This window comes from Gekko japonicus, unplaced genomic scaffold (genome assembly GCF_001447785.1).
Source record: "Gekko japonicus isolate JY-2015 unplaced genomic scaffold, Gekko_japonicus_V1.1 scaffold131, whole genome shotgun sequence".
Taxonomy (NCBI): domain Eukaryota; kingdom Metazoa; phylum Chordata; class Lepidosauria; order Squamata; family Gekkonidae; genus Gekko; species Gekko japonicus.
The window spans coordinates 1,613-27,987 of NW_015167061.1; the positions used below are offsets into that span (position 1 = coordinate 1,613).

Genomic DNA, 26,375 nt, shown 5'->3' on the forward strand with positions numbered 1-26,375 from the left:
TTGGTATTTATCCAAAAGGATGTTTAAATAGGATAGGCTACTTGTCAAGCTTCCAGCAGGGTATAATGCCATAAAGTCCACTGCCCAAAGCAGTCATTGTCTCCAGAAGAACTGATCTTGGACATCTCCAGGTGCCGCCTGGAGGTTGGCAATACTAAGGGGAGGGCCAGGTTTGTGGAAGGACTTCAATGAGGCATGCTGCCATAGAGCTCACCCTCCAAAGCAACCGTGTTCTCCACGGGGACTGATCTCTGCAGTTTGGAGATCAATTGTAGTTCAGAGAGAGGCCCAGGCCTTCCCTTTCCCTCCAACCCCTTTCAATTCCAAAGCTGCTTCCTGTGTAACACTTTAACTGATTTGCAGTTTGACTGACTCCCTGCTAATGCCCCAAGAGGGGCCTCTTGGGACTCCCAACTTGGGAGTTGTAGTTCTAATTCCCTTTGCTATGGTGGCAGTAAGACCAGCCGAGATCTACAACTCCCAAGGTACAACGTGTCAAAAGTGGGGGTGGGGGTGTAAGAATGGAGGATCCAGTGGGACAGGCCAATAGGACACCAAGGCAGCTTCCCCAGTGGCCAGTGAGAGAGTAGATGAGTTGTCGCCACCATAAAACATTACAATAAATACAACCTATTAAGATTTGGCGTCCGTCCGTTATAAAGTACTAGTGCTTATGTGGCATGGCCAGTGTGGCCAGGGCTATTAGAACGCTTGTCAGAACAGCTCGGTCTTCACCGCTCTACAGAATTGTTGAAGATCCCGCAGAGCTCGAATTTCAGTTGGAAGGTCGTTCCATAGAGTTGGGTGCAGCTAGGGAGAACACCCTGGTTCTTGTTGCTGTTAACTTAGCATCCCTAGGGCCACGGGGGACCAGGCAGTTTTGTGTCCCGGAGCTCAGTGCTCTTGGGGGAACATACGGGGAAAGGCGGTCCCTCAGGTAGACAGGCCCCAGACCATTAAGGGCTTTAAAGGTCAAAACCAGCACCTTGAAGCTAATCTGGAATGCTATTGGCAGCCAGTGCAGCAACTTCAGCACAGGTTGGATGTGCTCCCTCATGGGGAGACCCATCAGCAACCTGGCCGCAGCATTCTGCACTAGCTGCAGCTTCCGGAGTTGCCCCAGGGGCAGCCCCATGTAGAGAGCATTACAGTAGTCCAACCTCGAGGTGACCATAGCATGGATCACTGATGCCAGATTGTTGCGTTCAAGGAAGGGGACCAACTGCCTAATCAGCCGAAGGTGGTAAAAGGCTGCCTTTGCAGTAGCTGCTACCTGGGCCTCCATTGTCAGGGAAGCATCCAGGAGCACTCCCAAACTCCTGACCCTCGGCGCTGGCACCAATGGCGCCCAATTGTTGGTTGCCATAGCTGCACATCAGGTGTTTGTGGGGACTGGCTAGAAGTTTGGAGGCCCTGCCTACAGTCAGGTAATCCACCTCTAGCTTTCTCAATGGCGTACGTGACATGGCCTATGTAGGCCAGGAGCCTTCAAGTCTGGCTCTTCACAGAGAGGTGTTAAGGAATGTGTGGTTATATGGCATGGCTATTAGGTGGCTCAGGCATCTGGTCTCACACTAGACCATTTGGGGCCTGCAACAGGAAACAAACACACAGAATGTCATACAGAATGTCATCACAGGAGAAGCATGGCCCGGGTGGAAGCTGGACTGAAACGGGTCTAGCGCCACCGCCCTCTCTATTCGTTTGCCCAAATAGGGCAAATTGGAAACCGGCCGATAGTTGGCCAATTCAGCCGGATCCAGAGATGGTTTTTTTAGGAGGGGCGGACCGTCGCTTCCTTGAAAGCCCCTGGGAATAGGCCCTCAGAGAGGGACCTGTTGACAATATCCTGAAGGGAACCTCGAAACCCCTCTCGGCCTGCTCTAATTAGCCAAGAGAGGCACGGATCAAGGCTGCAAGTGGTTGGACGCACCGTTGAGACCAATCTGTCGACTTCCTCTAGGCTGAGAGGGCCGAAACTATCCAGAATGGGACCAGAAGACGTGCATGGAGCCTCAAGTTCACATACTGTTTCAAATGTGGTCGGGAGGTCGCGGCGGAGCGACAAGACTTTGTCTGCAAAATAGCTCGCAAAAGCCTCACAGCCTATATCCAATTTCTTAACATTTTGTCTGCTCTGTGGCAGGGCTGCTAAAGACCGAATCGTTCTATACAATTGTGCTGGGCATGAGCTTGCAGACGCAATCTTGACCACGTAGAACTCCTTCTTCGCAGTCTTCATTGCCATCTCATACGACTTCATAAACATTCAATAGGATGTTCTTGACGCTTCGTCGCAAGCCCGCCGCCACTGTCTCTCTAGCCGTCTGAGCTCTCGCTTCATCAGCCTCAGCCCCTGGGTATACCAAGGAGCCAGCCTAGATCGAGGGCGCAGAGGACGTCTGGGAGCGATCTCGTTGATGGCTGCCGAGAGTCGGTTGTTCCAATCCTCAACTAGCTCATTTAACAAGTCACCAGGGGACAATGGATCCCGGAGAGCCATATGAAGCTTGAATGGGTCCATCTGGCTCCGCGGGGGAGCTAAAATCAGCTCACCGCCCAAACAGGGTTGGGATGACACGTTCACTCAGGCCCTCAGGGCATAGTGGTCCTGTCACAGACCATGACCCCTCCAGGTCCACAGTCTGGGTTCAAAGAACAGACAGCACAAGCACTTTACCACAACTGAAGGAATTTTAGCAACCCCTCCAGATTCAAAAGGGTAGTCTGCCACCAGATTACTTTATTAGTTCCCACCAGGACTGGAGCAAAGTAACCCAAATCTCCAGGCTGTCCCTGGGACACAAATCAAAGAACAGTTCTGCAGTCTCCACCACAGGCTGAACTAAGACACAAGTTATTCTTTTGGTAGTAGAGGCACCTTAAGGTCTAAGACACTGGATTTAGCCTCTTGAGGTTCAAGCAGTCAAAACCAAGACCAAAGTAAAAATATAATTTCTTTATTTAAGTAAATTGTGCAAAGTTAGATAAAACATGAGACTTTAGGCAGTGAAGGAAAAATAATAAATCTAAGCTTATCCAGCATAGCTAATACTTACAAGCAGTTTTGCAAAAGGTTACCCGTTTTTAGGTTCCAAGGTACAAAGTCTTTAAACACAGGCAAAGTCCAAGAATACATCCCCTCCGGGTTGTTTCAAAGTATCAAGGCATAGTGGGGTTGCATGGAGTATTGACTGTCCTGGCCAGAATACCCAAGCAGTCCCATAATGGTCACTAAACACCAAGTTACTTTATAGGAAAAGGGGGGCTGTAAGGGGTCTAGGTAGAGATGTAAAATTTCCAGAAATTTTGAAGCTCGGAAAAAAACGGAAATTTTCGGAAAAATTGAAAAAAATGCTACATTAGCATTTCTTTTGTCTTTTCTAGATTGAAAGTCAGTCTGTTACTTTAGGAACATAAAATATGACTATGGACATTTTTATTTGGCATGAAATTATCACAACTAGCATATTAAAAATATAGTGTATCCAAACAATTATTACAAACAGAATACCCACCCACATGCAAAAACAAAACTGAAACCTTTTTATTTTCTTCTGACAATAGCACCCCCTAAAGGAAGAAATGCATCTTGTTCTTGCATTGGAGAGTTCAGTTTGTAACCTAGGACTTGCTTGTCCTCAGTGCACAGAAAATATATAAAACTTTTTTAGCCCTGGTTATGGTTATGTTTTATATATATTGGTTGTAATTGGGCCCCTATATATGTTTTAATTTGTTATTATTAATAAATACATGTACCTCTTTTTATGAAAAGGTTTTAATATTGGCCCTCCTTTCCACTAACCTTTGTTTGGTTTTGGAAAATATTTGAACACCTTGTCTTAAAATATTTTATTCATCATGTTAAAATAAAACGTTCCATAATCATTTTTTCTTTTCTTTTCTTTTTTCAATTTTTCCAATTTTTCGGAAAAAAACAAAAAATCTTCAGGGGAAAAAACGGGAAAAAACCGGTTTCCCCCCGAATTTTTCCGTTTTTTTTCCGGGCCTTCACATCTCTAGGTCTAGGCCTCTGACCACTCACAGTCCTGCAAAGTGATGTCAACTTTGCTTGTAACCAGGGTGACCAAACTATCCCATAATAACTAACAGTTAGGTCTCATTCCCCCTACACACAGGTGCTCGTACTTGGGAATGCACTAATTGGATAATTGCTCACAGGCCGGATAATTGCTCACAGGCCGGATAATTGCTCACAACAGAGTACAGGCAGCTGTGAACTCAAGGACATTTGCTCTCCTCTTTTCAGTATCTTCCTCTGTCTCCAGGGAAACTTATGCACCTCATTAGCTTCTCATAAGCACACTCTGAAAGGCATTTTACGACCTAACCAGGCTTCAGAAGCCTGGATAAGACTTTTTAGTCAACTAATCTAAGCAAGCAAAAAATGGTGTCTGACTTTCGTTACAGGCCCAACCATGGAACTGCCGTAGCAGTAATCATGGTCCACTGTGATCCCAGCCGCGAAGATCAAATCGAGCGTGTGACCGGCCTGATGAGTGGGGGCTGTTACATATTGGGAAAGTCCCATGGACGATGCTAAAACATGAAATCATTACACCTGGCCTCACATACTTCCTTATACAAGTCTGGGGACTTCTCAGTGTCCATGGATGGGTTTGGTACAGATCCAGTGTCTGCTATTGTCACACCAGGTTGAACTGGGGCTTCGTTCATTCATGTATGAGCAAAGGCCTTCCCCCAAAATCGGAAACCTGCAAGACAATCAGCCCCAGAGTTAGAACCGGCAGTCTCTCGTGCTGTGTGCCAAAGTAAACAAGGGGCCTTTGAATGATGGGAAAAGGAGATTCCCCCAACTTGTGCTCCCTTCATATGCTAGACATGGCCAGACCCTTCTCTCTCTTAAAAACCCCTCTTGTAAAATAGAGCTTGGCACGTGGTCTGCTGAAATAAGCAGTGTTACATCTGAGGAGAGGACTTTGTGAGAGCATCACTCCTTTTGCAGGTTCATAAAATTCCACCTTCGCCGCTGGGGAGAAAGGCAGGGCATGAATGAAGGAAAGGGGTGACCCTGATCTTTCAGAAATCCCATCCCCCCTGTCAGAGACTGCTTTGCTTAAGCTATAAGTTACAAGATAAACACACACACCCCCATGCCCTGATGCTTCTCACTCTGCATTTTTGGGCCATCCCAGTTCATTCTTGCCATCTTCTGTCCAATCCTACACCTCTTGGCATTTTAAAGAAATATGTACACACCTTTCCACGGCACCAATAGTTATAAAAAGGGCACGAGAACAAACCGTTAACTAAATGTGCAACACACACCACACACCAAGACCAGCACAAAAACAGCCAGAGAAAATTTCCTGGTAGACAGTCTCCTGGCAGTTAGCCTGGTAAAATAAAAGTGCCATCGAAGGAGGAGGAGGAGGAGGAAGAGATTGGATTTATACCCCGCCCTTCACTACCCGAAGGAGTCTCAGAGCGGCTTACAATCTCCTTTCCCTTCCCCTCTCCAAAACAGACACCCTGTGAGGTATAGGTGGAGCTGAGAGCCCTCCGAGAGAACGGCTCTTGAGAGAACAGCTCTGAGAGAACTTGTGACTGACCCAAGGTCACACCAGCAGCTGTATGCGGAGGAGTGAGGAATCAAACCTGGTTCTCCCAGGTTAGAGTCCACACTCCTCACCCACTACACCCTGTGAGGTAGGTGGGGCTGAGAGAGCTCTTTCAAAGACTGCTCCTGAGAGAACAGCTCTGAGAGAACATGCAGAAATCCACTGCTGCTGCCATGCCTTCAGACAGTGCTGCAGATCCAAAGCAAACTTAGAAGAGCTGGGAGTGATTGGGGCAGGATGTGAAACAGCCAAAACTCAAAAGGAGAGACTTACCAAAGAGAGTAGTTCTCACTTATGTTCAGAGACACTCCACACAAAAGCAGCATGTGAGACAAAATGAGAAAGGGTTGGCGAAAAAAAAGACATACACATTTCTAGAGAGCCTTTTCCACATTGACCGTCTGCTGTACTTTCAAGCAAGGAAAGAATTACCAACAAAAAGCAGTCTGACAATGTTTCGTGTAAATATTCCTTTATGTATGACCTAAAAATCCTCTGCCTCAAGCCCCTGGCCCAGTGCTTGAAAAAGACTCACGTGTTGTTGAAGAGGGATCCATCGGCCTGTTTCCAAGGCTTTCCTACCCCTTCTCTCCAAAAGTCAAGCCAGAAATAAGTTAGACGTCGAGAGTCCAGGACAAATTCCTTAAAAACAAAAAAGTTATCATTTAAAATCCATTTTAAAAGGGGTTTTAAAACCTTGCAGTGTTTTCATTTCAGAGTTCATTTACAAGAGCCAGATCTGACATAAATGTTACTTTTCGGACTGGGCCATGCGTGCCATAAAAAGTAATGCCAGTTACTGGAGATAGAAACTGTATAAAGGACAGCAGCTGGGATGCTGAGTTGGTGCATCCTCACGGCAAGGCCCCATGTACTGGGGGGGGGGAGGCAGAGTGGAGAGCCAGCAGTGCAGCGTTGGACAGATGCTACCATGCTGCCTGACTGCTGCTCCGCCACGCTGAAACCACAATCCCCCCCCCCCCCCCCCAGCAGTCTCCTGTTTCCTCCCTTGCACTGGTTGCTCCTGGGCTGCATAAGAGCCCTAGATGGGCAGGTTCCGCCCCCCAGACCTTATGTTTGACACCCCAGCTCTATCACCTATCCCCCTACCTTTAATTCCATGAATGAAGGACTTTAATCCTCCACTTCCCCAACTATGACACACCCCAACTGGCTCCTCTGTTGTCAAGCACCCACTATCAAATTCAAAAAGTCTTACACCATTATAGGTAAAGGTAAAGGTTCCCTTGCTCGAAAGCCAGTCGAGTCCGACTCTAGGGTTGCGGTGCTTATCTCCGTTTCAAAGCCAAAGAGCCAGCGCTGTCCGAAGATGTTTCCGTGGTCATGTGGCCAGCATGACTAAACAGCAAGGCGCACGGAACGCTGTTACCTTCCCACTGAAGTGGCACCTATTTATCTACTTGCAATTTCTTGCTTTCGAACTGCTAGGTTGGCAGGAGCTGGAACTAGAGACGGGAGCTCACTCCGTTATGTGGCAACTCGGTTCTCGAACTGCTGAACTACTGACCTTCCACAGCCTGCAGTTCAGCATCTTAACCACTTGAGCCACCGGAGCTCCTACACCATTATACCCATTTATTATTTTAAGTGTTCAACAAATCCATGAATGGATTCCCACAAAAGCCTGGGGGAAAAACCAGTTTAATCACACACCAAAGATCATCTGTACTGAACTCCTGAAACTGCCATATGACGAGTCAGACCTTGATCTATCAAGATCCGGCTTATCAACCCTGACCGGCAGTGGCTCTCCAGGTCCGAAGGGGAGGTCTTCCACATCATCTCCCACCTGATCCTTTTAGCTGGAGATGCTGGGAACTGCTCTGTCACCCAACCACAGCCCCCCACCCCACCATGGGAAAGGGAGAGGAATAAGAACTCCCTTTGCTGAACTCAGAGGCTGAAACAGGAAAGGAGAGCCTGGTCTCTGGCGTAAATCCAGTACACGCATATCCTCCCCCCTCCCACTATATGTGACAGCATACGTGGCTTTTGTTTCCCAGTCATGGGGGGCAGCCCCAAACCACAGCCTGGAAGATTTAGGGTATGGTGGCTCCTTGGGCCTGAATCCAAAAGACGCAACAGGATTTTTTTGTTCCAGCAGGTTCTCTCAGACAGAGGAGAACAGGCAGGGGTGGACCACTCCCAATGGCAGAGGGGACTTTTGCAGGGGCTGAAGCTTCCCCTGGAGAGAGCTGTCCTCTCTGTTTCTGTTCCGCCTCTGCTGGGGAAACAGAGCTGTGCCAGTCCCAGTCCCGTGGCCTCAGAAGGAATCACAGGGAACTTTGGGGAATCCAGTGCCCTCAACAACACGAGACTGGCTCTCTCACCCACTCCTGCGGAGTATCCATGGCCACCAGGGAACCTCCCTGGGAAGAGCAATTGATCCGGCTGGCGTTCCAGGTCGCCTCAGTGTCAGAGAAAAAGTAGCACCGCCCTTGGTTCATAACCCAGCGCTGAGGGCAGGGACTGGCATCCGATGTGGCTGACGTGGTATTCGGTGGGTGGGGAGCAACGGGCAGCAGACACAGCTTTGCTGATGAGTGAAATACAAGTAAGTCATGGTGGACAGACAACCCCAGCACTTGCAGTGGGTGGCAGGGAGAAACTACACCTTTTCCAAGGCTCATCTAAGCAGTGGACATACACACACACACAGTAATATGGAGGAAATGCAAGTTATATAACAAATTATATCTAGCAAGATTTTCATACACTGCAGCAGGGGTCTTGTTGTAGAAAAAGAGCTGCCGGAGCTCATTAGCATAACTCATTAGCATAACTTATTTGCATATGCCACACCCCCTGACATCACCGGAAGTGACAGAAGGCCACACCCCCTGACATCACCGGAAGTGTGTCAGAAGGCCCGGCTACTTACCCTCCTGCTTCATCCTCATTCCCAAACGGAATGAGGATCGAAGCAGAGGGCGGGGGAAAGAAGGGGGCGGAGCTTCACCACGTGACCGCCCCGCCCCCTAGAGGTTCTCTTCCGGAGCTCCGTACCTGAGAGCCCCCCCCCCACTAGAGCCCTGGTCATGCCGGCCACATGACCACGGAAACATCTTCGGACAGCGCTGGCTCTTCGGCTTTGAAATGGAGATTCAGAACATTTTCTATAGGATACAGTGGTCCTTACTTCAAACATTTTAAATTTCAAATTTCATGCCTAATCTATTTTGCAACTATATTATTAATTTCCTCATTACTGCATATTCTATATTATATATTTCATTGCTTCTAGATACTAGCTATAACGTTTAATATACCAAAGCTTAAAGGAAAGTCTATTATATATCTCACATATAAAATAAAAAATAACAAATATTTTTGTTCAGAATCTATTTCCTCATATATTTATATTCAAAGCTTGTTCTCATTCTATTTCTACATTGTAATATATTTATATGCAGAGAAATACATTTATATACAATTTTTAAACAATTTCTCATTCAGAATTTGTCTCCTGCATACATACTAAACACTCCTTCTCTCCTGAAAAAGGTTGTAAATTTTTGCCATGACTGCATAATCAGCAAGGTTTCCCCCCCATTCTTCTAAGCCTTATTTCCATTTTGCTGCACAGGCTATTCTAGCCTCTGTCACCCTACATTTGAATATCTCTTTCAAACTTTTTGGGAACTTATTGTCAGAAGAGCCAATTTGCAGTTGCAGAGTGATCAAAGGACATACAAACAAACCTGTTTACTCAATGGCCGTGAAAAGTATTCCCACTGACACTTGTGCCAGAAAAGCATGAAAGCATCACCCTTAAAATGTATAATGTATCTGTGGTGCCACAGAGATCAGAAACACTCTGAGTCATTTCTTCCGGTCATCTGAGGATTCCTGATCTGAGAAGAGAAGGAAGGTGGGGAGAACGGAGGGGAAGACGGGAGTGAAAGAAAAGGAGTCACCTGCAAACATGTCCGGAGAAGAGTCGGGCAGAGAAATGCCAACATTACAGCCAATGGCTCCCTGATTTAACTGTGCTTTAAATTTCGTACTCCGCCTTGAGACTCAGAGAGAAAGACAAGCTATCAATGAAGCAAATAAAATAAAGTACAAAACAAAAAGTACAATAAAAAGGGGACTCGAGAACTCACCCAACACACAGATATTCAGAGTGACTGAGATCGCCAGGAGAACCAAGAGTCCGATTGTGCTGACCTTCCAGCCGTTGCCATTAGCTAAAAGAGACGAAGAGAGACATTGTGCCATACAGCACCCCTTCTCTGGGGTGTGGAAAGGAAGCCAAAGGGCAGCCCTAAAAGAAGCAGCAGTTTGGCTGCAGGAGGGGGGGGGGCAGTCAAACCAGGACCCCAGCAGACACCAAGAAGCTGGAACAAGAAGTGACTGCTAGTGCACATCTATTCCAGAGTAAAGACCTGCTCAGGAGGAGAGTCGGGGAAGCAGGAAGTGGGTGTGGCAGGGAGGCAGTGGACAAACGGCCGAGGCCTCAGGGACAGTGTGCCAGAGCTGGTTTCCATGCCTGAGGTCTCTGCAGTGCAAGGACACTTGACCCACCCAGGGAGGAAGGTATTCCTGGCTCAGGGGAAGGGGACTGCTGGCTGCTCCAGCCAGGACAGTAGAGGCACAGCTGCCTCAGGGCCTAATCCTGCAGTAAGGGCACAGAGGTCTGGGACTGGAATTAAAGGGCCCTGGAGGGATTGTGTCTCAGGGGGCAGACCTGACGGTTAGGCAGGAAGAGCCAGGGACCAACTGGACAAGGGGTGTCTGGTAAGTAATTTCCCCATCTATGTGTGGGTGTGACCGTTAAACCCTGGAAGGTTGTTAAAGGTGACTTGTACCACTATAAGGGCTGCTGCCTCCCATATGAACCGACCATTTTAGAAGCAGGTGGAGACTTTCATTTTGGTCTGGCAAATCCCCAACAGCGGTTACTGGCCCCTCCTGCTAGTGTTGTTTATGTGTTGTTCACTGAATTATTTTCTACTTTTAACTGTATTTTGAATTGCTCAAATGTTTTAATGTTTCTTTTATGTTCTTCACTTTGTGGACGCTGATTGGGTGGGAAAGTGGCATAAAATTTTTTTAAAGAAATAAATAAGAGACTGCTCTACTTTCCCGGCTGTTGTCGGGGAGGGTAGAAAAAGAGACAATCCCTCTGACCTAGGGAGCTTTCCTGTGCTATTTTTAATACTAAAAGTCCTCAGTTCCAGGACAGCCACCAAGTTGCTGCCCTAGAAGGAGTTCTCTTGCTTTATTGCACACATGTCCAAATGCCTCTTTTCCCTGTGTTGAGATGGCTTGAATCTCACCGTGGATGGCCCTCCGAAGGAGGAGGAGGAGGTGGAGGAGGAGACTGGATTTATACTCCATCCTTCACTCGGAGTCTCAGAGCGTTTACAAACTCCTTTCCCTTCCCCTCCCCACAACAGACACCCTGAGAGGTAGGCGGGGCTGAGAGAGCTCTGACAGAAACTGCCCTTTTTCAAGAACAGCTCTTATCAGAACTATGGCTTGCCCAAGGTCATCCAGCAGCTGCAAGTGGAGGAGTGGGGAATCAAATCCGGTTCTCCCTGATTAGAGTCTGTGCCACTTAGCCACTACACCAAACTGGCTCTCACTGCACCAAACTGGTTTTGCTATTTTGGGTTTCTTTCACCAAGCCGGGTGCCGTATGTCAGTGGATGCTGTGCCAGGACTCAGATTTCTTTCTTTTTTTGGCCCCCTGGAGGGGATTTTTTATTGCATTTTTTAATTAAACTACAAACTACAACGAAAGTAGAGAAAGGGGACTACATTTAAGGAGAAAGAAAAGATTAACCACTACTGACTAAAAACCCAAGAGAGGAGATTATTACAACCGCTTTAGTAAAAAGTTTTTCTTAAAACGCTAGTATCTTTTGAACTTAGTCAGACATGCTAAAATATCTTTAAAGTCTTAAATTTAACTATTAGAGAAAACCCCCAGAGCATCTCATTATTAAAAACTATACTTTCAAAGGCACAAATCAGAGTCCTTCAGCCTTCGTTTTTTCTTATCTTGTCCTCCCCCAATGAGTCGCTCTTATGTGTCCGTTGAGGTATAATTTTTTTAAAATTATTTAGTGTTGTACTTATTTTTTTGTAATTGATAAGAAGGATGGGGAGAGGAAACCAATCTTAGACTTGAGGTCATTAAATAAGTTCTTGTTAAGAGATTTTGCATGCTTTTTTTTACCTTCAGTGATAAATATGCTCCCTAAACATACGTGGTTCACTGTGTTGGACCTCAAAGATGCATATTTTCATATATCAATTCATAGAGATTATTGAAGGTACCTTAGGTTCAGACATGGTGAATGTATTTTTCAATATGCTGTGCTACTGTTTGGTCTCGCCACAGCCCCATGTGTATTCACTAAATGCATGGCAGTAGTAGTGGCTTATCTATGTACAAAAGGCTGCTCACTTCAGATTCCCCAGAATCATTGTCATTTCAGGTTCATCTAGTTACCTCAGGCCTAGCAAGATGTCCTGTGGAAACTAGTACCTAAAGCTTGTTTCCTTCTGGTTTGTTTTCTGTTGCAGAAATCACAAAACAAAAATTGTTTGTAAGAGAGAAGAAGAGATTGGATTTATACCCCATGGCCCTTCACTACCCGAAGGAGTCTCAGAGCGGCTTACAAACTCCTTTCCCTTCCCCTCCCCACAACAGACGCCCGGGAGGTTCGCCGGGCTGAGAAAGCTCTGGCAGAAACTGCTCTTTTTCAAGGACAGCTGTGCCAGAACTATGGCTTGCCCAAGGTCATCCAGCAGGTGCAAGTGGAAGCGTGGGGAATCAAACCCGGTTCTCCCAGATTAGAGTCCCCCCACTTAACCACTACACCAAACTGGCCCCCGGGAGTCCACCCAGGATCTCAAATCTCTACATTGCTCCTCTAGGAAAAAACACCTTCCTTCTTAGGAAGAAACTCACCACAAATGCCTCCCTTCACCAGATGTCCCTGGAGGAACAGCATCTCTTGCTCCGAAGCATTTACCATATGTCCATTTGCAAGGTTCTTCCCTACCGGGTTCTCACAGTCACTTCTCCCTCCTGTTCCCTCAGATAAATCTGCTACCATCCTTCCCTGGAATATTTACATTAGAAATGTGACCCGGGCAGTGTCCCCTCTAAGCTGAGTCAGTGTGAGCTAGCTCACAGTTTTTTAGCCTTGGGCTCACAGATTTTTGCCTTCGCTCAGGAAGGAGGGCTGCAGAGCAAACTTAATTTGTGTAGCAGCCAAATCGCTGGCTCACAACATTAACGCCAGTGGCTCACAAAGTAGAATTTTTGCTCACAGGACTCCACAGAACTCCCCTCTCAGTCAGTCTTAAATAGTCAGCACAGCCGTGAGATTTTGCCTAGACCCTGCCCTCCTTCTGTCTTTAAGAGGTTTACTTTCAAACAGCTGTTCCTGACCCCAGGGCCTGCCTTTCTGGTTGGGGAGTAAAAATAACAGCTGAGTAACAGGCCAGTATTGAGCAAACTTCAGAGGACTGCGGAAGACAGGAGGGCCTGGTGGGATCTGGTCCATGGGGTCGCGAAGAGTCGGACTCGACTGAGCGACTGAACAACAACAACAACAGGCCAGTGGCTCACAAAGTAGAATTTTTGCTGACAGGACTCCACAGCTTAGAGGGAGCTCTGGTCCCGGTACAGCATCATGTCTCTATTTCTGTCATTCAGAAATGTGCAGGCAAGGCGGGCTATAAATAAATAATAAATATCCATACATTTAGGCTCCACAGAACTCCCCTCTCAGTAAGTCTGAAATAGTCAGCACAGCCGTGAGGTTTTGCCTAGACCAGTGTCCCCTCTAAGCTGAGTTGGTGTGAGCTAGCTCACTTTGTTATAGCCTCCGGCTCACACGTTTTTGCCTTAGCTCAGGAAGGAGGGCTCCAGACAGCAAACTGACTTACGCAGCAGCCAAATCGCTCGCTCAGAACTTTAATGCCACTAGCTCACCAAGTAGAATCTTTGCTCACAAGACGCCGCAGCTTAGAGAGGAACATTGGCCTAGACCCTGCCCTCCTTCTGCCCTTATGGGGTTTACTTTCAAACAGCTGCTGCTGACCCCTGGACCTGCCTTTCCCTGCCTTTCTGGTTGGGGAGTGAAAATAACAGCTGCGTAACAGGCTTGCAATGTATTTATGAGTTCTTCGGCTTAGCGGAGGGGCAGGAGGCCTCGCTGCAAGAGAGAAGAGTTGTCCATCCCCTGCACAGGCAGGCACGGTTGTTTTGGAGCTATTCACAGGGGGAGGAGCCTGTACCACTCCCGTCCAATCCCGACCCTCCCACCGGCCAGGCCCCTCCCCGAAACGGGAAAAAGAGGTGTGGCCCCGGGAAGAATGCCACAGTATCTTTGCAGCGGCAGCCCCACCTCCCGTCACGGTCCTGAAGGAGGAGGGGCCTGGCTGGATCCCTTGTGGGGTGGGGGGGTGAAAAGTACTCGGAAACGGAGTGATTCAGCGTGAGTACTTTATTAGATCAGAACAAGACGAAAGACCCCGGCTCGCAGGCCGGTATATAAACACTGAAAACCCACCACCAAACACACCCCCTAGTCACCCTATAGGTTATTTACAGTGGCCGAGAGTCCCGTTGGCTCTCGGCCGCGGACCTGGCCCTCTGATTGGTGCGGGCTAGGATCCGCTTGGCTATTGTTCTCAGGGAACGAAGTTTTAGGCTTGTGCTTGACCGCATGGCCCAACGGTTGCGCACGTGGTAATGGCGGATACATTACAGGAGGGCAAAGGGGGAGGGAGCCTCCCGCCCCTCCGCTAAGCCGAAGAACTCATAAATACATTGCAAGCCTGTTACACAGCTGTTATTTTTACTGCCCAACCAGAAAGGCAGGTCCAGGGGTCAGCAGCAGCTGTTTGAAAGTAAACCCCATAAGGGCAGAAGGAGGGCAGGGTCTAGGCCAATGTTCCTCTCTAAGCTGCGGCGTCTTGTGAGCAAAGATTCTACTTGGTGAGCTAGTGGCATTAAAGTTCTGAGCGAGCGATTTGGCTGCTGCGTAAGTCAGTTTGCTGTCTGGAGCCCTCCTTCCTGAGCTAAGGCAAAAACGTGTGAGCCGGAGGCTATAACAAAGTGAGCTAGCTCACACCAACTCAGCTTAGAGGGGACACTGGTCTAGGCAAAACCTCACGGCTGTGCTGACTATTTCAGACTTACTGAGAGGGGAGTTCTGTGGAGCCTAAATGTATGGATATTTATTATTTATTTATAGCCCGCCTTGCCTGCACATTTCTGAATGACAGAAATAGAGACATGATGCTGTACCGGGACCAGAGCTCCCTCTAAGCTGTGGAGTCCTGTCAGCAAAAATTCTACTTTGTGAGCCACTGGCCTGTTGTTGTTGTTGTTCAGTCGCTCAGTCGAGTCCGACTCTTCGCGACCCCATGGACCAGATCCCACCAGGCCCTCCTGTCTTCCGCAGTCCTCTGAAGTTTGCTCAATACTGGCCTGTTACTCAGCTGTTATTTTTACTCCCCAACCAGAAAGGCAGGCCCTGGGGTCAGGAACAGCTGTTTGAAAGTAAACCTCTTAAAGACAGAAGGAGGGCAGGGTCTAGGCAAAATCTCACGGCTGTGCTGACTATTTAAGACTGACTGAGAGGGGAGTTCTGTGGAGTCCTGTGAGCAAAAATTCTACTTTGTGAGCCACTGGCGTTAATGTTGTGAGCCAGCGATTTGGCTGCTACACAAATTAAGTTTGCTCTGCAGCCCTCCTTCCTGAGCGAAGGCAAAAATCTGTGAGCCCAAGGCTAAAAAACTGTGAGCTAGCTCACACTGACTCAGCTTAGAGGGGACACTGCCCGGGTCACATTTCTAATGTAAATATTCCAGGGAAGGATGGTAGCAGATTTATCTGAGGGAACAGGAGGGAGAAGTGACTGTGAGAACCCGGTAGGGAAGAACCTTGCAAATGGACATATGGTAAATGCTTCGGAGCAAGAGATGCTGTTCCTCCAGGGACATCTGGTGAAGGGAGGCATTTGTGGTGAGTTTCTTCCTAAGAAGGAAGGTGTTTTTTCCTAGAGGAGCAATGTAGAGATTTGAGATCCTGGCCTTTGGGTGGACTCCCGGGGGCCAGTTTAGTGTAGTGGTTAAGTGGGGGGACTCTAATCTGGGAGAACCGGGTTTGATTCCCCACGCTTCCACTTGCACCTGCTGGATGACCTTGGGCAAGCCATAGTTCTGGCACAGCTGTCCTTGAAAAAGAGCAGTTTCTGCCAGAGCTTTCTCAGCCCGGCGAACCTCCCGGGCGTCTGTTGTGGGGAGGGGAAGGGAAAGGAGTTTGTAAGCCGCCAAACCAGAAGGAAACAAGCTGACACAGTCAGGACTTTATTTATTTATTTATTCATTCATTTATTTAATTTAATTTATACTTCTTTGTGCCTGCAGAGGATGTTTTGGTCAGTGACACAGTCAGGACTTTATTTATTTATTCATTTAATTAATTTAATTTAATTTATACTTCTTTGTGCCTGCAGAGGATGTTTTGGTCAGTATATGTATGGATTTGCTTTACTTCTCTGCCTTCTTTCTTGTCTTTCTCACCATTTTGACATTTCCCAGCCAATCAGTGGGGAACCAGGCAAACAGATCTTTGAACCAACATTCTGTGCAGAGTAGACACATCCCGGGGTGGTCCAGATGAAAGCCCTGGCCACCAGACGTAACTTCTGGGCAAAGCTTCCATCCGGACCACCCTGGGATGCGTCTCATGGAGCGCCGTGAGGACTCATTCTTGGTCTGCTTAGGCGCAATGAGGTCCTCAAGCAGCCAGACGGTGTTTATGCCACAGGACCGGAGGAGATGGGCCTTTTTCTTACCCGGGTCTACGATGTAGTCGAAGTAGCCCCCCAGGAACTCGAGCCAGGTCTCCCACTGTGCGGGGCGGGAGATGTCAAAAGTGGCAATGCTTTCCTGGGAGGTAGCCATCATACTGCTGACACGTGGTGCGGGTAGCTCGGGAACTGCGGCGGTGGCTGGAGCGAGGCGGGAAGTGCTGTTGCTCTCGGGGTCAGCAGGACGAGGTACGGAGCGAGGAGTGGAGCGGTGAGGGGCTACCGGAGAACCAGGGTGTGGAGCGGCTTGCGGCAGTCTCGGCGTTGGGCTCGATGCAGTGCTCGAATCTTCGTCTGGGTCGTTGTTCCTGGGAGTTAGAATCCCACCTTCGTTGGCAGTGAAAAGTACTGAGACTTACTAGTGATTTCAGCTCTCATACTTTATTTCAGCTCAGAACAAGACAAAGTAACCAGCTCGCAAACTGGTTTATATGTGCAACAACCCTGCACCCAAAACACACCCATACCCAAGTGATTGGCTATTTACAGTGGCCGAGAGTTCCATAGGCTCTTGGCCGGGAGCCTAGCCTGCTGATAGGTGCCGGCTAGGATCCGCTTGTCTCATTGTTACTGAGAGCGAAGCTCAGCCGCTTCGCTTGACCGCGTGGTGAAATGGCCACGCACGTGGTCTGAGATGGATACATTACAGGGAGTGTACTCTGCACAAGCTTAGCGGACCTTTTTCTCACTCCTTTGTCCATCTGAAGAATCAGGCTGAACAGATCCCAAGTGAGTGCCGGACAGGACATTGGCATCCTTCTCTGTCGAGCTGTTTCTTACCAGCATGCAGACATTATGAATGATAAGATCAAGCATCATAAAAGTATTAACACCTGCGAATACTAGTTTCGTATGAAAACAGGGACAGGACCACAGTTGTACCCCCCACACACACACCCTGCTGCTCTACAACTCACCCTGGGCAGAAAAGTGACCAAGGACTGAGTTTAAATCCAGCCCGCTGAATCCCCACCGTGGCCTCTTTATCCCATTATTGTCTCCTTGTCCTGGTTGTCAGGCACAGGTGGCTGTTCCCCAGTGTTCGAGGATGCTGGTGAGTTGGTTGTGGGAAGCCTGAACCGTCATCTGCCCATGTGCAGAGGCCAATGCTGAGTATCCATCCATCCAATTTTGAGTATCCACATGTTAGAGCTATTATTGGGCCAATGAGGTGGTGTTTTTAAAAACCCTTTAAACAATTTTCTGTTAACTTCTGAAACAGAAAACCGCCAGCGAGACTCAAGGATTTTCTTAGTGCCACCGAGGATCCGTGACCAGCTGTGGGCATCCAGGTGGTCTGATGGTAAGAGTCTAGAGCTTATTTTTCTCCCCAGACACCCTCACCTCTTCCCACAGAAATGAAATATGCCAGTCTTTGAGCTGTTCTGGCTGGCAACCCTGGCACCTTGAGTAAAACAGAGGCAGCTGGCTTGATGAAAGAAACCCAAGATGGCAATGGAGGGCCATCCACAGCGAGATTCAAGACACCCCAACAACGAGAGGAGAGGCATTTCGCCATGTGTGCCATAAAGGAAGCGAACTCATTGTGGGAGAACAGCTTGGTGCCCCAGATTCATAATAATGAGGCGGCTGTCCTGGAACTGACCACATTTAGCATGAAAAATCCCACGGGAGAGCTCCCTAAGTCAGAGGTGTTTATCTCTTTTCTCGCCTCCTCCACAACAGCCGGAAGAGTGGAGCAGTCTCTTATTTATCCCAAACCCTTTTAATGTTCTTTTCCACCCAATCAGGGTCCACAAAGCAGAGAACATAAAATAAACATTAAAACATCTGAGCAATAAAAAATACGGTTAAAAGTATAAAAGAACTCAATGAGCAACACATAAACAACGCTAGCAGGAGGGCCCAGTTAACTGCTGTTGGGGGTATGCTGGACAACTTGCAAGGGGTCTTAACTCTTGGGTAGATGAGTACTAACGGTCAGTTCTTGTTCCTGCTTCTTGGTGACCGCTGGGGTCCTGGTTTGACACACACCCCTTTTCTGCAGCTGGACTGCTGCTTCTTTAAGGGCTGCCCTTTGGCTTCCTTTCCCCCCACCCTGAGATGGGGTGTTGTCTGATGCGACACACATATCTTTATGATGTGATGTCGTTTTTTGTCTCTTTTAGCTAATGGCAACAAATGGAAGTGGAGCACAATTGGACTCTTGGTTCTCCTGGTGATCTCAGTCACTACAAATATCTATGCGCTGGGTGAGTTCTTGAGTCCCCTTTTTTATTGTACTTTTTGTTTTGTTTTGTATTTTATTTTATTTACTTCATTGAAAGCCTGACTTCCTCCTTGAGACTCAAGGCAGAGTACAAAATGTAAAGCACAGTGAAATCAGAGAGCCATTGGCTGTAACGTTGAACATAAGAGAAGCCGATGCTGGATCAGGCCAAAGGCCCATCCAGTCCAATACTCTCTGTCACACAGTGGCCAAAAATACCAGGTGCCATCAGGAGGTCCAGCAGTGGGGCCAGGACACTAGAAGACCTCCCACTCTTGCCCCCCCGGCACCAAGAATACAGAGCATCCCTTGCCCCAGACTGAGAGTTCCCATCTATACCTTGTGGCTAATAGCCACTGATGGACCTCTGCTCCATATGCTTATCCAATTCCCTCTTGCAGCCGTCCATGCTTGTAGCCGCCACCACCTCCTGTGGCAGTGAATTCCATGTGTTAATCCCTCTTCGAGTGAAGAAGGACTTCCCTTTATCTGTTCTAACCCAACTGCCCAGCAATTTCATTGAGTGCATTTTATTAGCATTTCTCTGCCTGCCTCTTCTCTGGACATGTTAGTACATGGCTCCTTTGCCAGCCCCTCTGTCTGTGTGGCTCCTTTTCTTTCACTCCCGTCTCCCCCTCCATTCTCCCCACCACCCTTCTCTTCTCAGATCAGGAATCCACAGATGACCGGAAGAAATGAGTCAGAATGTTTCTGATCTAGGTGGCACCACAGATATATTATACATTTTAAAGCATTATGCTTTCATATTCTTCCATCACAAATGTCGAAGGGAACGTGATATACTTTTCATGGCCACTGGGTAAACGGTTCTGATTGTGTGTCCTTTGATCACTCTGCGGTTCACCTGCAAATTGGTTCTTCTGCAGATGGGAAGCAGAAACTTCAGGAGCAAAACAGTGGCGATTCCATTTGAAAAATCCTGTTGCAAACCTTGATTGGGAATCACTGTTTAATGGTGGGAGTTTGACCCCCTTTGAGTTTTCGGCTAAACATCAGGAAGAACTTCCTCACAGTAAAAGAGCGGTTCCTCAGTGAAACAGGCTTCCTCGGGAGGTGGTGGGCTCTCTTTCTTTGGAGGTTTTCAAAGAGAGGCTAGATGGCCATCTGGCAGCAATGCTGTTTGCGTGAACTTGGGCAGATCGTGAGAGGGAGGGCAGGAAGGGTTGCCTCAGTGCTTAGTTCTTGTGGCCCTTTCTTACACGCCCAGGGAAATGCTGATCCATCACCTTGGGGTCAGGAAGCAAATTTTCTCCAGGCTGGTTTGGCCAGGGAGCCTGGTTTTTGGTCATCTGGGCATGGAACAGCAGTCACTGTGGGTGTGGAGGGGGAGGTATTTGTGAATTTCCTGCATTGTGCAGGGGATTGGACTAGATGACCTTGTTATGCCAATAAAGGTCTATGTATGTGTGTGACTAGATGACCCTGGAGGTCCCTTCCAACTCTTATGATTCTTTGATTCTTGAGGAGGGGCTGTGGATCAGTGGCAGAGCCTCTGCTTGGCATGCCGAAGATCCCAGGTTCAATCCCTGGCACTTCCAGTTGTGAAAGGACCAGACAGCAGGTGATGTGGAAGTCTCCTGCCTGAGACCCTGGGCTGCTAGCTGGAGTAGCCAATACTAACTTCAGTGGTCCGATGTTCCTCCAGTCCACTGCTTACATGAGTTTTGGAAAAGGTTCAATTTCTCCCTGCCATCAACAGCAGGTGCTGGGGTTGTCTGTCCAGCATGACATGCTTGTATTTCACTCATCAGCAAAGCTGTGTCAGCGGCCTGCTGCTCTCCGGCCACGGGATACCATGTCATCCTCATCGGATGCCAGTCCCTGCCCTCAGCGCTGGGTTATGAATCAAGGGCGGTGCTACTTTTTCTCTGACACTGAGGCGACCTGGAACGCCAGCTGGACGGATTGCTCTTCCCATGGAGGTTCCCTGGTGGCCATGGATACTCCGCAGGAGTGGGTGAGAGAGACATTCATGCTCCAAGTGACTATGAGGCTAGCGCGTTCCTGTCAGTAGAGACATTCGATTGGGGGTCTCTGTGTTGGTGTAGCGTGCCTGCCCACACAAGTGGTATTGGGGTTGCTAGAAGTATCCAGCGAAGTAACAGTCCAAACAGTCTTGTGTAAAACTATATACAGATTTATTTACACAAGCTATATACATCAAGATACGCACTGACAGAGTGCTTCGCCATACACAGGTACATCGGTAGGAAGATACTCTGCACAATGCATGAACACTTATATACAAGTAGTAGCCAATCAGGTAAAGACTGCTTAGTCATTCTGACTTGGTCACTCAGTCCAAGACAGAACAGGACAGAACCAGTTCATTCCTGTTGAGATGACTTGAGATGACTGCCTAGAACTGTCAAGTCAATCAACCTCATCACCAGCTTATGTCTTATTGCAGCAAGTGAAAGCTGACACTCTGAGCTTGTGCCGTGGCGTCCCCCAACACCATTCCTGGTGTTTATCAAGGGTTTTTACAAAGTGGGCAGGTCCAGACGGGGCTTTGGTCCAGCAAGGCTTCTGATTGGCCTTCAGAGTTTTGATTGGCAGCTTAAAAAACATTGCTTTGGACAGGGCTTTTTCTCTGGGGGAATGTGCTGGAACAGAGTTCCGGAACCTCTTCAACAGAATTATTTTAAAAATGTATAAAAGTTAATGAGTTTACAGTATACAGATTGAGAACTTCATTTCCCTCTTGAGAATTCCGGTACCCCTTTTTCAAAGCAGTTGCCACCACAGCACAAGGATCTTCACTGTGTGGTTGACAATAAGCTGTGGCAGCCATTTTGTGGCTTGCTTCGTCTCCTGCGGCAGCCATTTTGTGGCCATGCCCACCACTATGTCTCCACATTCCCAAGGTGCCCGAAGGCTCAAAAAGGTTGGGGACCCCTGCCTTAGATGAGAGTTAGGAATGGTGAGGTCTTCAGGTGGCGATGCAGGGTCTTTGCTCTGGGTGTCTGGCGGAGTTGGTGATAGGGATACGGGCAGCCAACAGCAGCCAAGTAGAGGCCAGGCTGAAGTTGTCCTGCTTCATGAAGGCTGCAACCCAGAGCCCTTCTCCTTGACTGTATTGAGAGCCAGTTTGGTGCAGTGGTTAAGTGTGTGGGCTCTGGGAGAACCAGGTTTGAATCCCCACACCGCCACTTGCAGCTGCTGGATGACCTTGGGCAAGCCACAGTTCTGTCAGAGCTGTCCTTGAAAGAGCAGTTTCTGTCAGAGCTCTCTCAGCCCCACCTACCTCGCAGGGTGTCTGTTGTGGGGAGGGGAAGGGAAAGAAGTTTGTAAGCCACTCTGAGACTCCGAGTGAAGGGCAGGGGATAAATCCAATCTCTTCTTCTTCTACTTGGTTCCAGGGGCACGGCCTTTCTTCTGCACCCTCCCTGTGGACTGCAGCTTAGCAGACTGCGATGAAGGCAAATCCCCTTGCCCGGTGTGTGGCCAACCAGCCTGTCAGAAACAGCCCAACAGTTAAAACAGTGTCGCCAGGAAAGCTGTACTAAACTGTCCCATGGAAGGGAATGCCAGCAGAGTTGGGCAAGGTGGAGCTTTGGGGAAGAGCTCAGAAGCCACAGCGCCACAATAATGGCAAGACTGTGGGGCTGCCCTAGATGACCGTCCAAGTGCTTTTGTTGGTGCTGAGCAAAGCCGTTGTGGCACGTCCAGGGCAGTGTTCCCTCTAAGCTGAGATTGTGGCACGTCCAGGGTCTGGTTTCCCCCCATAATTCCCATAGCAACTTCTGCAGCTCTGCGGGTTAGAGGCCGCCACCAGATGTATCTCTGCCCTTCCCCAAGTGTTGCTGCAGAACGTCTAGATGGATGCTTTAATCAGTCTTGAGTGTCTACCTCAAATCTGTGGTGGCCTCCTTCTCCCTCTCTCCCCCAATTTATGTTGTCTCTGACATGCACCTGAGACAGCCACCGCATTTGGAAGTCTCTGAATGGGCTGGATTTTTAAAGGGTGTGTTTTGTTCCTCAACACCATCAAATGAATGTTGTGGCATAAAACATATTGCAATCTTAACATTTACCTATACAGTAGATTTCTTTTAAAGGACGTGAATTCTTTGTTTTCCAAAGGATTTTGTAAGTCAGTCTAAAAGACCAAGGTATTATTGGATTGGCCTCTGGAGGACAGGAGCAGGAGAACTTTGGAAAAGGGCGAATGGGTCCCTCTTCAACAACAGGTGAGTGCGCATCTCTCGTTCTGAACTTTGAGCCCCATGACCTGAGACCCTGTCAGTAATAGGGGGGGAGGAGGCAGAGAATGTTTTTGGTAAACTTTCACTTCTGGGGTGCAGATCCCACCTGCAGAGTTCTTTGCTTGTTTCCCAGCACATTGCAGGATCCATGTTTTTAAGCCCTTGAAGCAGTTCAGGAATTATGTTTCCTGTGTCTAGTTTCCAAATGTTTAGATATCTTCGCAAAACCAGGGACCTCCCCTCCCTAGCTGAGATTTGGTCAAGAGGGGGAGCCACATCAAAAAGTTGGCAGATTGCTTTCACTCTTCCTGAAGGTGGCTGCAGAAATGCAATTGATTCTGCTTTTGTAGTCGTCTGGGAGGGGAGGGGAGGACAGCACTGGCTCTTGAAAGAGTCCCAATAGATGGCCTTTAACCCCCCGGGGGGGGCTGCAAAAATTAGACCTACAGAGACTAGGGGAGGGAAAAATCCCACTTCCCCTCCACTGCCCACCCTCCTGCTTTTTTCGCCCCTACTCCAGTCCCGTCTTTCTGCCCACCTTCCTGCTTTCCCCTCACCTTGGTATGCCTCTCATTGCTTAGCTTTGTTTTAGATTGTGTTGTGACAACCTGCAAGGCCAGCCCCGATTTTTCTGGTGTGTGTAGGTGGTGTTTCTATCAATCTATAGGGGATTTCAGTGCCACAGCTTTTTCATATTTTCCTGCACAACCCTGGGTTTTCTCCTAGTTTCTTGAAACATCTCCCCTGTCCATATGTGGCCCCATGGTGCAGGATTTTTGATCCGTATTCTGGGACCAAGTGTGGAATTGGCACACCACAAAGGTAAGCTCTGGCTCTCCCTGTGGGGTGACCTTCTTGCAGGTTTCCAGTGAGAGGCGAAGGACTTTGCGCTTACCTGAATAAAGATGAGGTCAGCTCGACATGGTGTGACAAGCACCGATACTGGATCTGCAGCAAGCATCTACAGGGAAACATGTGAAGGACATACTAAGTCCGGATGGAGGAATCCATCCTGGATGTAAAGCACTCCCGAGAATGTAAATGAGCACTCCTGAGACTACTCACCCGAGGCATCTGTCTCCAACAGCATTCTCATGTGCAGTTTATTCACAAAACCACAAGCTTGCATTATTTTAATAATAATGGGAAGAAGCTTTTTGTGTACACTTGTGTAGCATAACAGGATTCGAGTGATTTGGCATTAGCCTCCTCATGAGGCTAATGAAGGGCTCAAAGGCTGGAGTGTCGGCCTGTATGTGCTGAGAACGCTTGACATATTCCAGAGTTTCAGAACTTAGTGCCCAGATGTTGGCCCTTGTGGTTTTCCTGCCCTGACTGAGTCGGCCAGAACTGCCACTGGTTCCCATGAGGGGTGAGGACAGCTCCATTAGGCCTCCTCCTCTGCCTCCTCCTCCTCTGGGGGTTTTAGCTACCATCAAGCTAGCAGTCTTTGGGAAAACCTACAGAGCAGGAGTAGCTCTGGGCTCAGAAATTGTCAAAACCAACGTCAGCAGCATTCAGGTGGTGTGTGTCTGGAGTCGGTTTGCCTTTGAAGGCCTGAACGGTAGACAGGCATCGATCGTCAAAGTGACTATGATGTTGTTAAGTTAATGATGTATGCTGATGTACCTTGGCCAGAGATTCTCTGAAAAAGCAGAGTATTGGAGTTCAAGATTTAAACGTTTGAAGAAATATTCATTTGAGATCTCCAGTGGAGCATTTGCTGTTAAAATTTGCTGTTAGAATTATGTTCGATTTCATTTAAAAATTTCCATAAGAATGTAGGTATTAAGAGCCCTGTTAAAGATAGTGATGTGATGAAACATTCTTTTAAATTTTTTTAAAGGATGCCCGCACGCCGGGAGGGCGGGGTATAAATGAAATAAAATGAATAAATAAATAAATGAACTTTAAAAAAAATTATTCTAAGGGTAAGGAAGCTATTTTATGTACAGGTTCTTTGCGTGTGCCATTTCTGCTTGGTGGTGTAACATATACATGATCATTGTGTTTCATCTTGATTGTGTCTTTGAATGCCAACCTAATAATAACAGGTATATTTGGGCCTCTTCTGGATGTGCCGCAAAGCACTCTGGGAGTCTGCAGGTGTCATGATGGGGGGGGGGCTATGAGGCTGAACGACCAGCATATCCAGAAACCCAGCCGTGTGGCGTCTCACCTCTCAATTCCGTGGCCATAATATTGGGCTATGGGGGCTTAGATCTTTTCTCTCCTTTGTGTCCTAGTTCCCCAGCTAGAAGTTGTCCCCCAGTGCAAAGGGGGAGGGAAACTTCCCCTCTATAACTACAAGTATTATTCTGGGTGGTAGTGGGGGTTTCTGTTAGGTAAATGGCACAAGAGGGGAGGCCGGAACAACCTGGGGTAAAAAGCTAAACTTCTCCACCACCTGCACTGAGACCCCAAACTAGGGTTCCCCGTGACTGCATTTAGACATCAAGAAAGCCGAAGCAGAGCTTTTCTCTGGAAGGGGGGGGGGTCTGGCCCCTCCCTGGGACCCTCTGGGTGTCTTTTTCTGAACACCACACAAGCTTGGGGGGGGATTCTCCCTGGAGCCCCTTGGAAAAGAAGGGCAGTGTGCAACATTTCGTAGGAGAACAATCCTAGAAGGGGTCTACTCAGGAAAGCGTGCTCGGGATTGCAGAGGGAGTCTGCAAAGCAGGAGTCCCCAACCTTTCTGAGCCTGCGGGCACATTTGGAATTCTGACACGACATGGTCAGCCCAGCCACCAAATGGCTGCTGCAGATCTTTTTTAATTTAAATTTGTATTGGAATTTTATAAATTTACATTCAGAACACCAATCAATACAGTGCAGTAAGAGTGCGTTGACATAATCAGTGGGTACCTGAGAGGATTAAATCACAGCCCTTAGGTGATATCATACGGTGAGAGTGTGTTGACACAAACCCTTAGATACCAATGTAACATAGATCTGTAATTGACCACTGTAACACAGACATCATTGTAGCATTAGGTCAAGAGAGAATAGTGAACTATGGGCCCCATTATAAATAGGTGCATCAGAACTAGTTATGAGGAATTAGCCATTTGTGAAATATTGGGTTGGCCGGGATTATATTCTGAGTTTGCATAAAGGAGACAATTGGAAGCCAAGTTAACTCAGATTTGGAGTGGTGTGTTGCAGTTGTTTCAGACTTGTGAAGCGAGTCTGTAATTTTTGCTATTATATAGTGTTCCCACAGTTTGTCATGCCACCCAGAGACTAATGGAGCGAAGGGAGATTTCCATGCTGCCGCAATTGTCAAGCGCGCATGTCACGACTCAGGTGGGGTGTCACCTGACGCTGCCACCACTCTGGATTTAGGTTCCCTTGAGAAGGCCCAGAGGACCCTGCCAAGACCTTCAGACCTCCCTTATTTGGCCGAATAACACGCGTGAGGACCAGGCAGAGTAAAACAAGG

At 48.0% G+C, this 26,375-nt stretch overlaps 2 protein-coding genes across 5 annotated transcripts; one reads left to right on the forward strand and one right to left on the reverse strand.

The window, feature by feature from the left end:
- Nucleotides 1-4,519: 4,519 nt before the first annotated feature.
- Nucleotides 4,520-12,790, reverse strand: LOC107111612 (C-type lectin domain family 2 member B-like). Of its 2 annotated transcripts, XM_015412593.1 has the most exons (6): nucleotides 12,553-12,790; nucleotides 9,734-9,817; nucleotides 9,545-9,646; nucleotides 7,958-8,163; nucleotides 6,142-6,248; nucleotides 4,520-4,739 (listed from the first exon to the last, which is right to left on the reverse strand). In XM_015412593.1, the coding sequence occupies exons 1-6, from the start codon at nucleotides 12,698-12,700 to the stop codon at nucleotides 4,625-4,627; spliced, it is 762 nt and encodes a 253-aa protein (XP_015268079.1). In that variant the 5' UTR covers nucleotides 12,701-12,790; the 3' UTR covers nucleotides 4,520-4,624. The 2 variants fall into 2 exon arrangements, with proteins under 2 accessions (XP_015268079.1, XP_015268080.1); XM_015412594.1 differs by lacking the exon at nucleotides 9,545-9,646.
- A 2,596-nt stretch (nucleotides 12,791-15,386) lies between these two features.
- On the forward strand, nucleotides 15,387-24,795 carry LOC107111625 (early activation antigen CD69-like). 3 transcript variants are annotated; one of them, XM_015412611.1, is made up of 6 exons: nucleotides 15,387-15,624; nucleotides 17,697-17,777; nucleotides 18,604-18,687; nucleotides 20,477-20,682; nucleotides 22,812-22,918; nucleotides 23,795-24,795. In XM_015412611.1, exons 1-6 carry the CDS (start codon nucleotides 15,477-15,479, stop codon nucleotides 23,910-23,912), a joined length of 744 nt encoding a protein of 247 aa, XP_015268097.1. In that variant the 5' UTR covers nucleotides 15,387-15,476; the 3' UTR covers nucleotides 23,913-24,795. The 3 variants fall into 3 exon arrangements, with proteins under 3 accessions (XP_015268097.1, XP_015268098.1, XP_015268099.1); XM_015412612.1 differs by lacking the exon at nucleotides 23,795-24,795 and adding an exon at nucleotides 23,660-23,788; XM_015412613.1 differs by lacking the exon at nucleotides 17,697-17,777.
- The last annotated feature ends 1,580 nt before the right edge of the window (nucleotides 24,796-26,375 follow it).

Coding starts and splice junctions, on each gene's coding strand:
- LOC107111612 (XM_015412593.1), bottom strand. CDS start 12,700: ATGGTAGCAGATTTATCTGAGGGAACAGGAGGGAGAAGTGACTGTGAG. Junction 9,647..9,733: donor TCTGAATATCTGTGTGTTGG/GTGAGTTCTCGA, acceptor TTTCTCTCTGAG/TCTCAAGGCGGAGTACGAAA. Junction 6,249..7,957: donor TGGATACTCCGCAGGAGTGG/GTGAGAGAGCCA, acceptor TTTGTTTTTAAG/GAATTTGTCCTGGACTCTCG.
- LOC107111625 (XM_015412611.1), top strand. CDS start 15,477: ATGGTAGCAGATTTATCTGAGGGAACAGGAGGGAGAAGTGACTGTGAG. Junction 17,778..18,603: donor GGCATCCAGGTGGTCTGATG/GTAAGAGTCTAG, acceptor TGTCTCTTTTAG/CTAATGGCAACAAATGGAAG. Junction 18,688..20,476: donor TACAAATATCTATGCGCTGG/GTGAGTTCTTGA, acceptor TTCACTCATCAG/CAAAGCTGTGTCAGCGGCCT.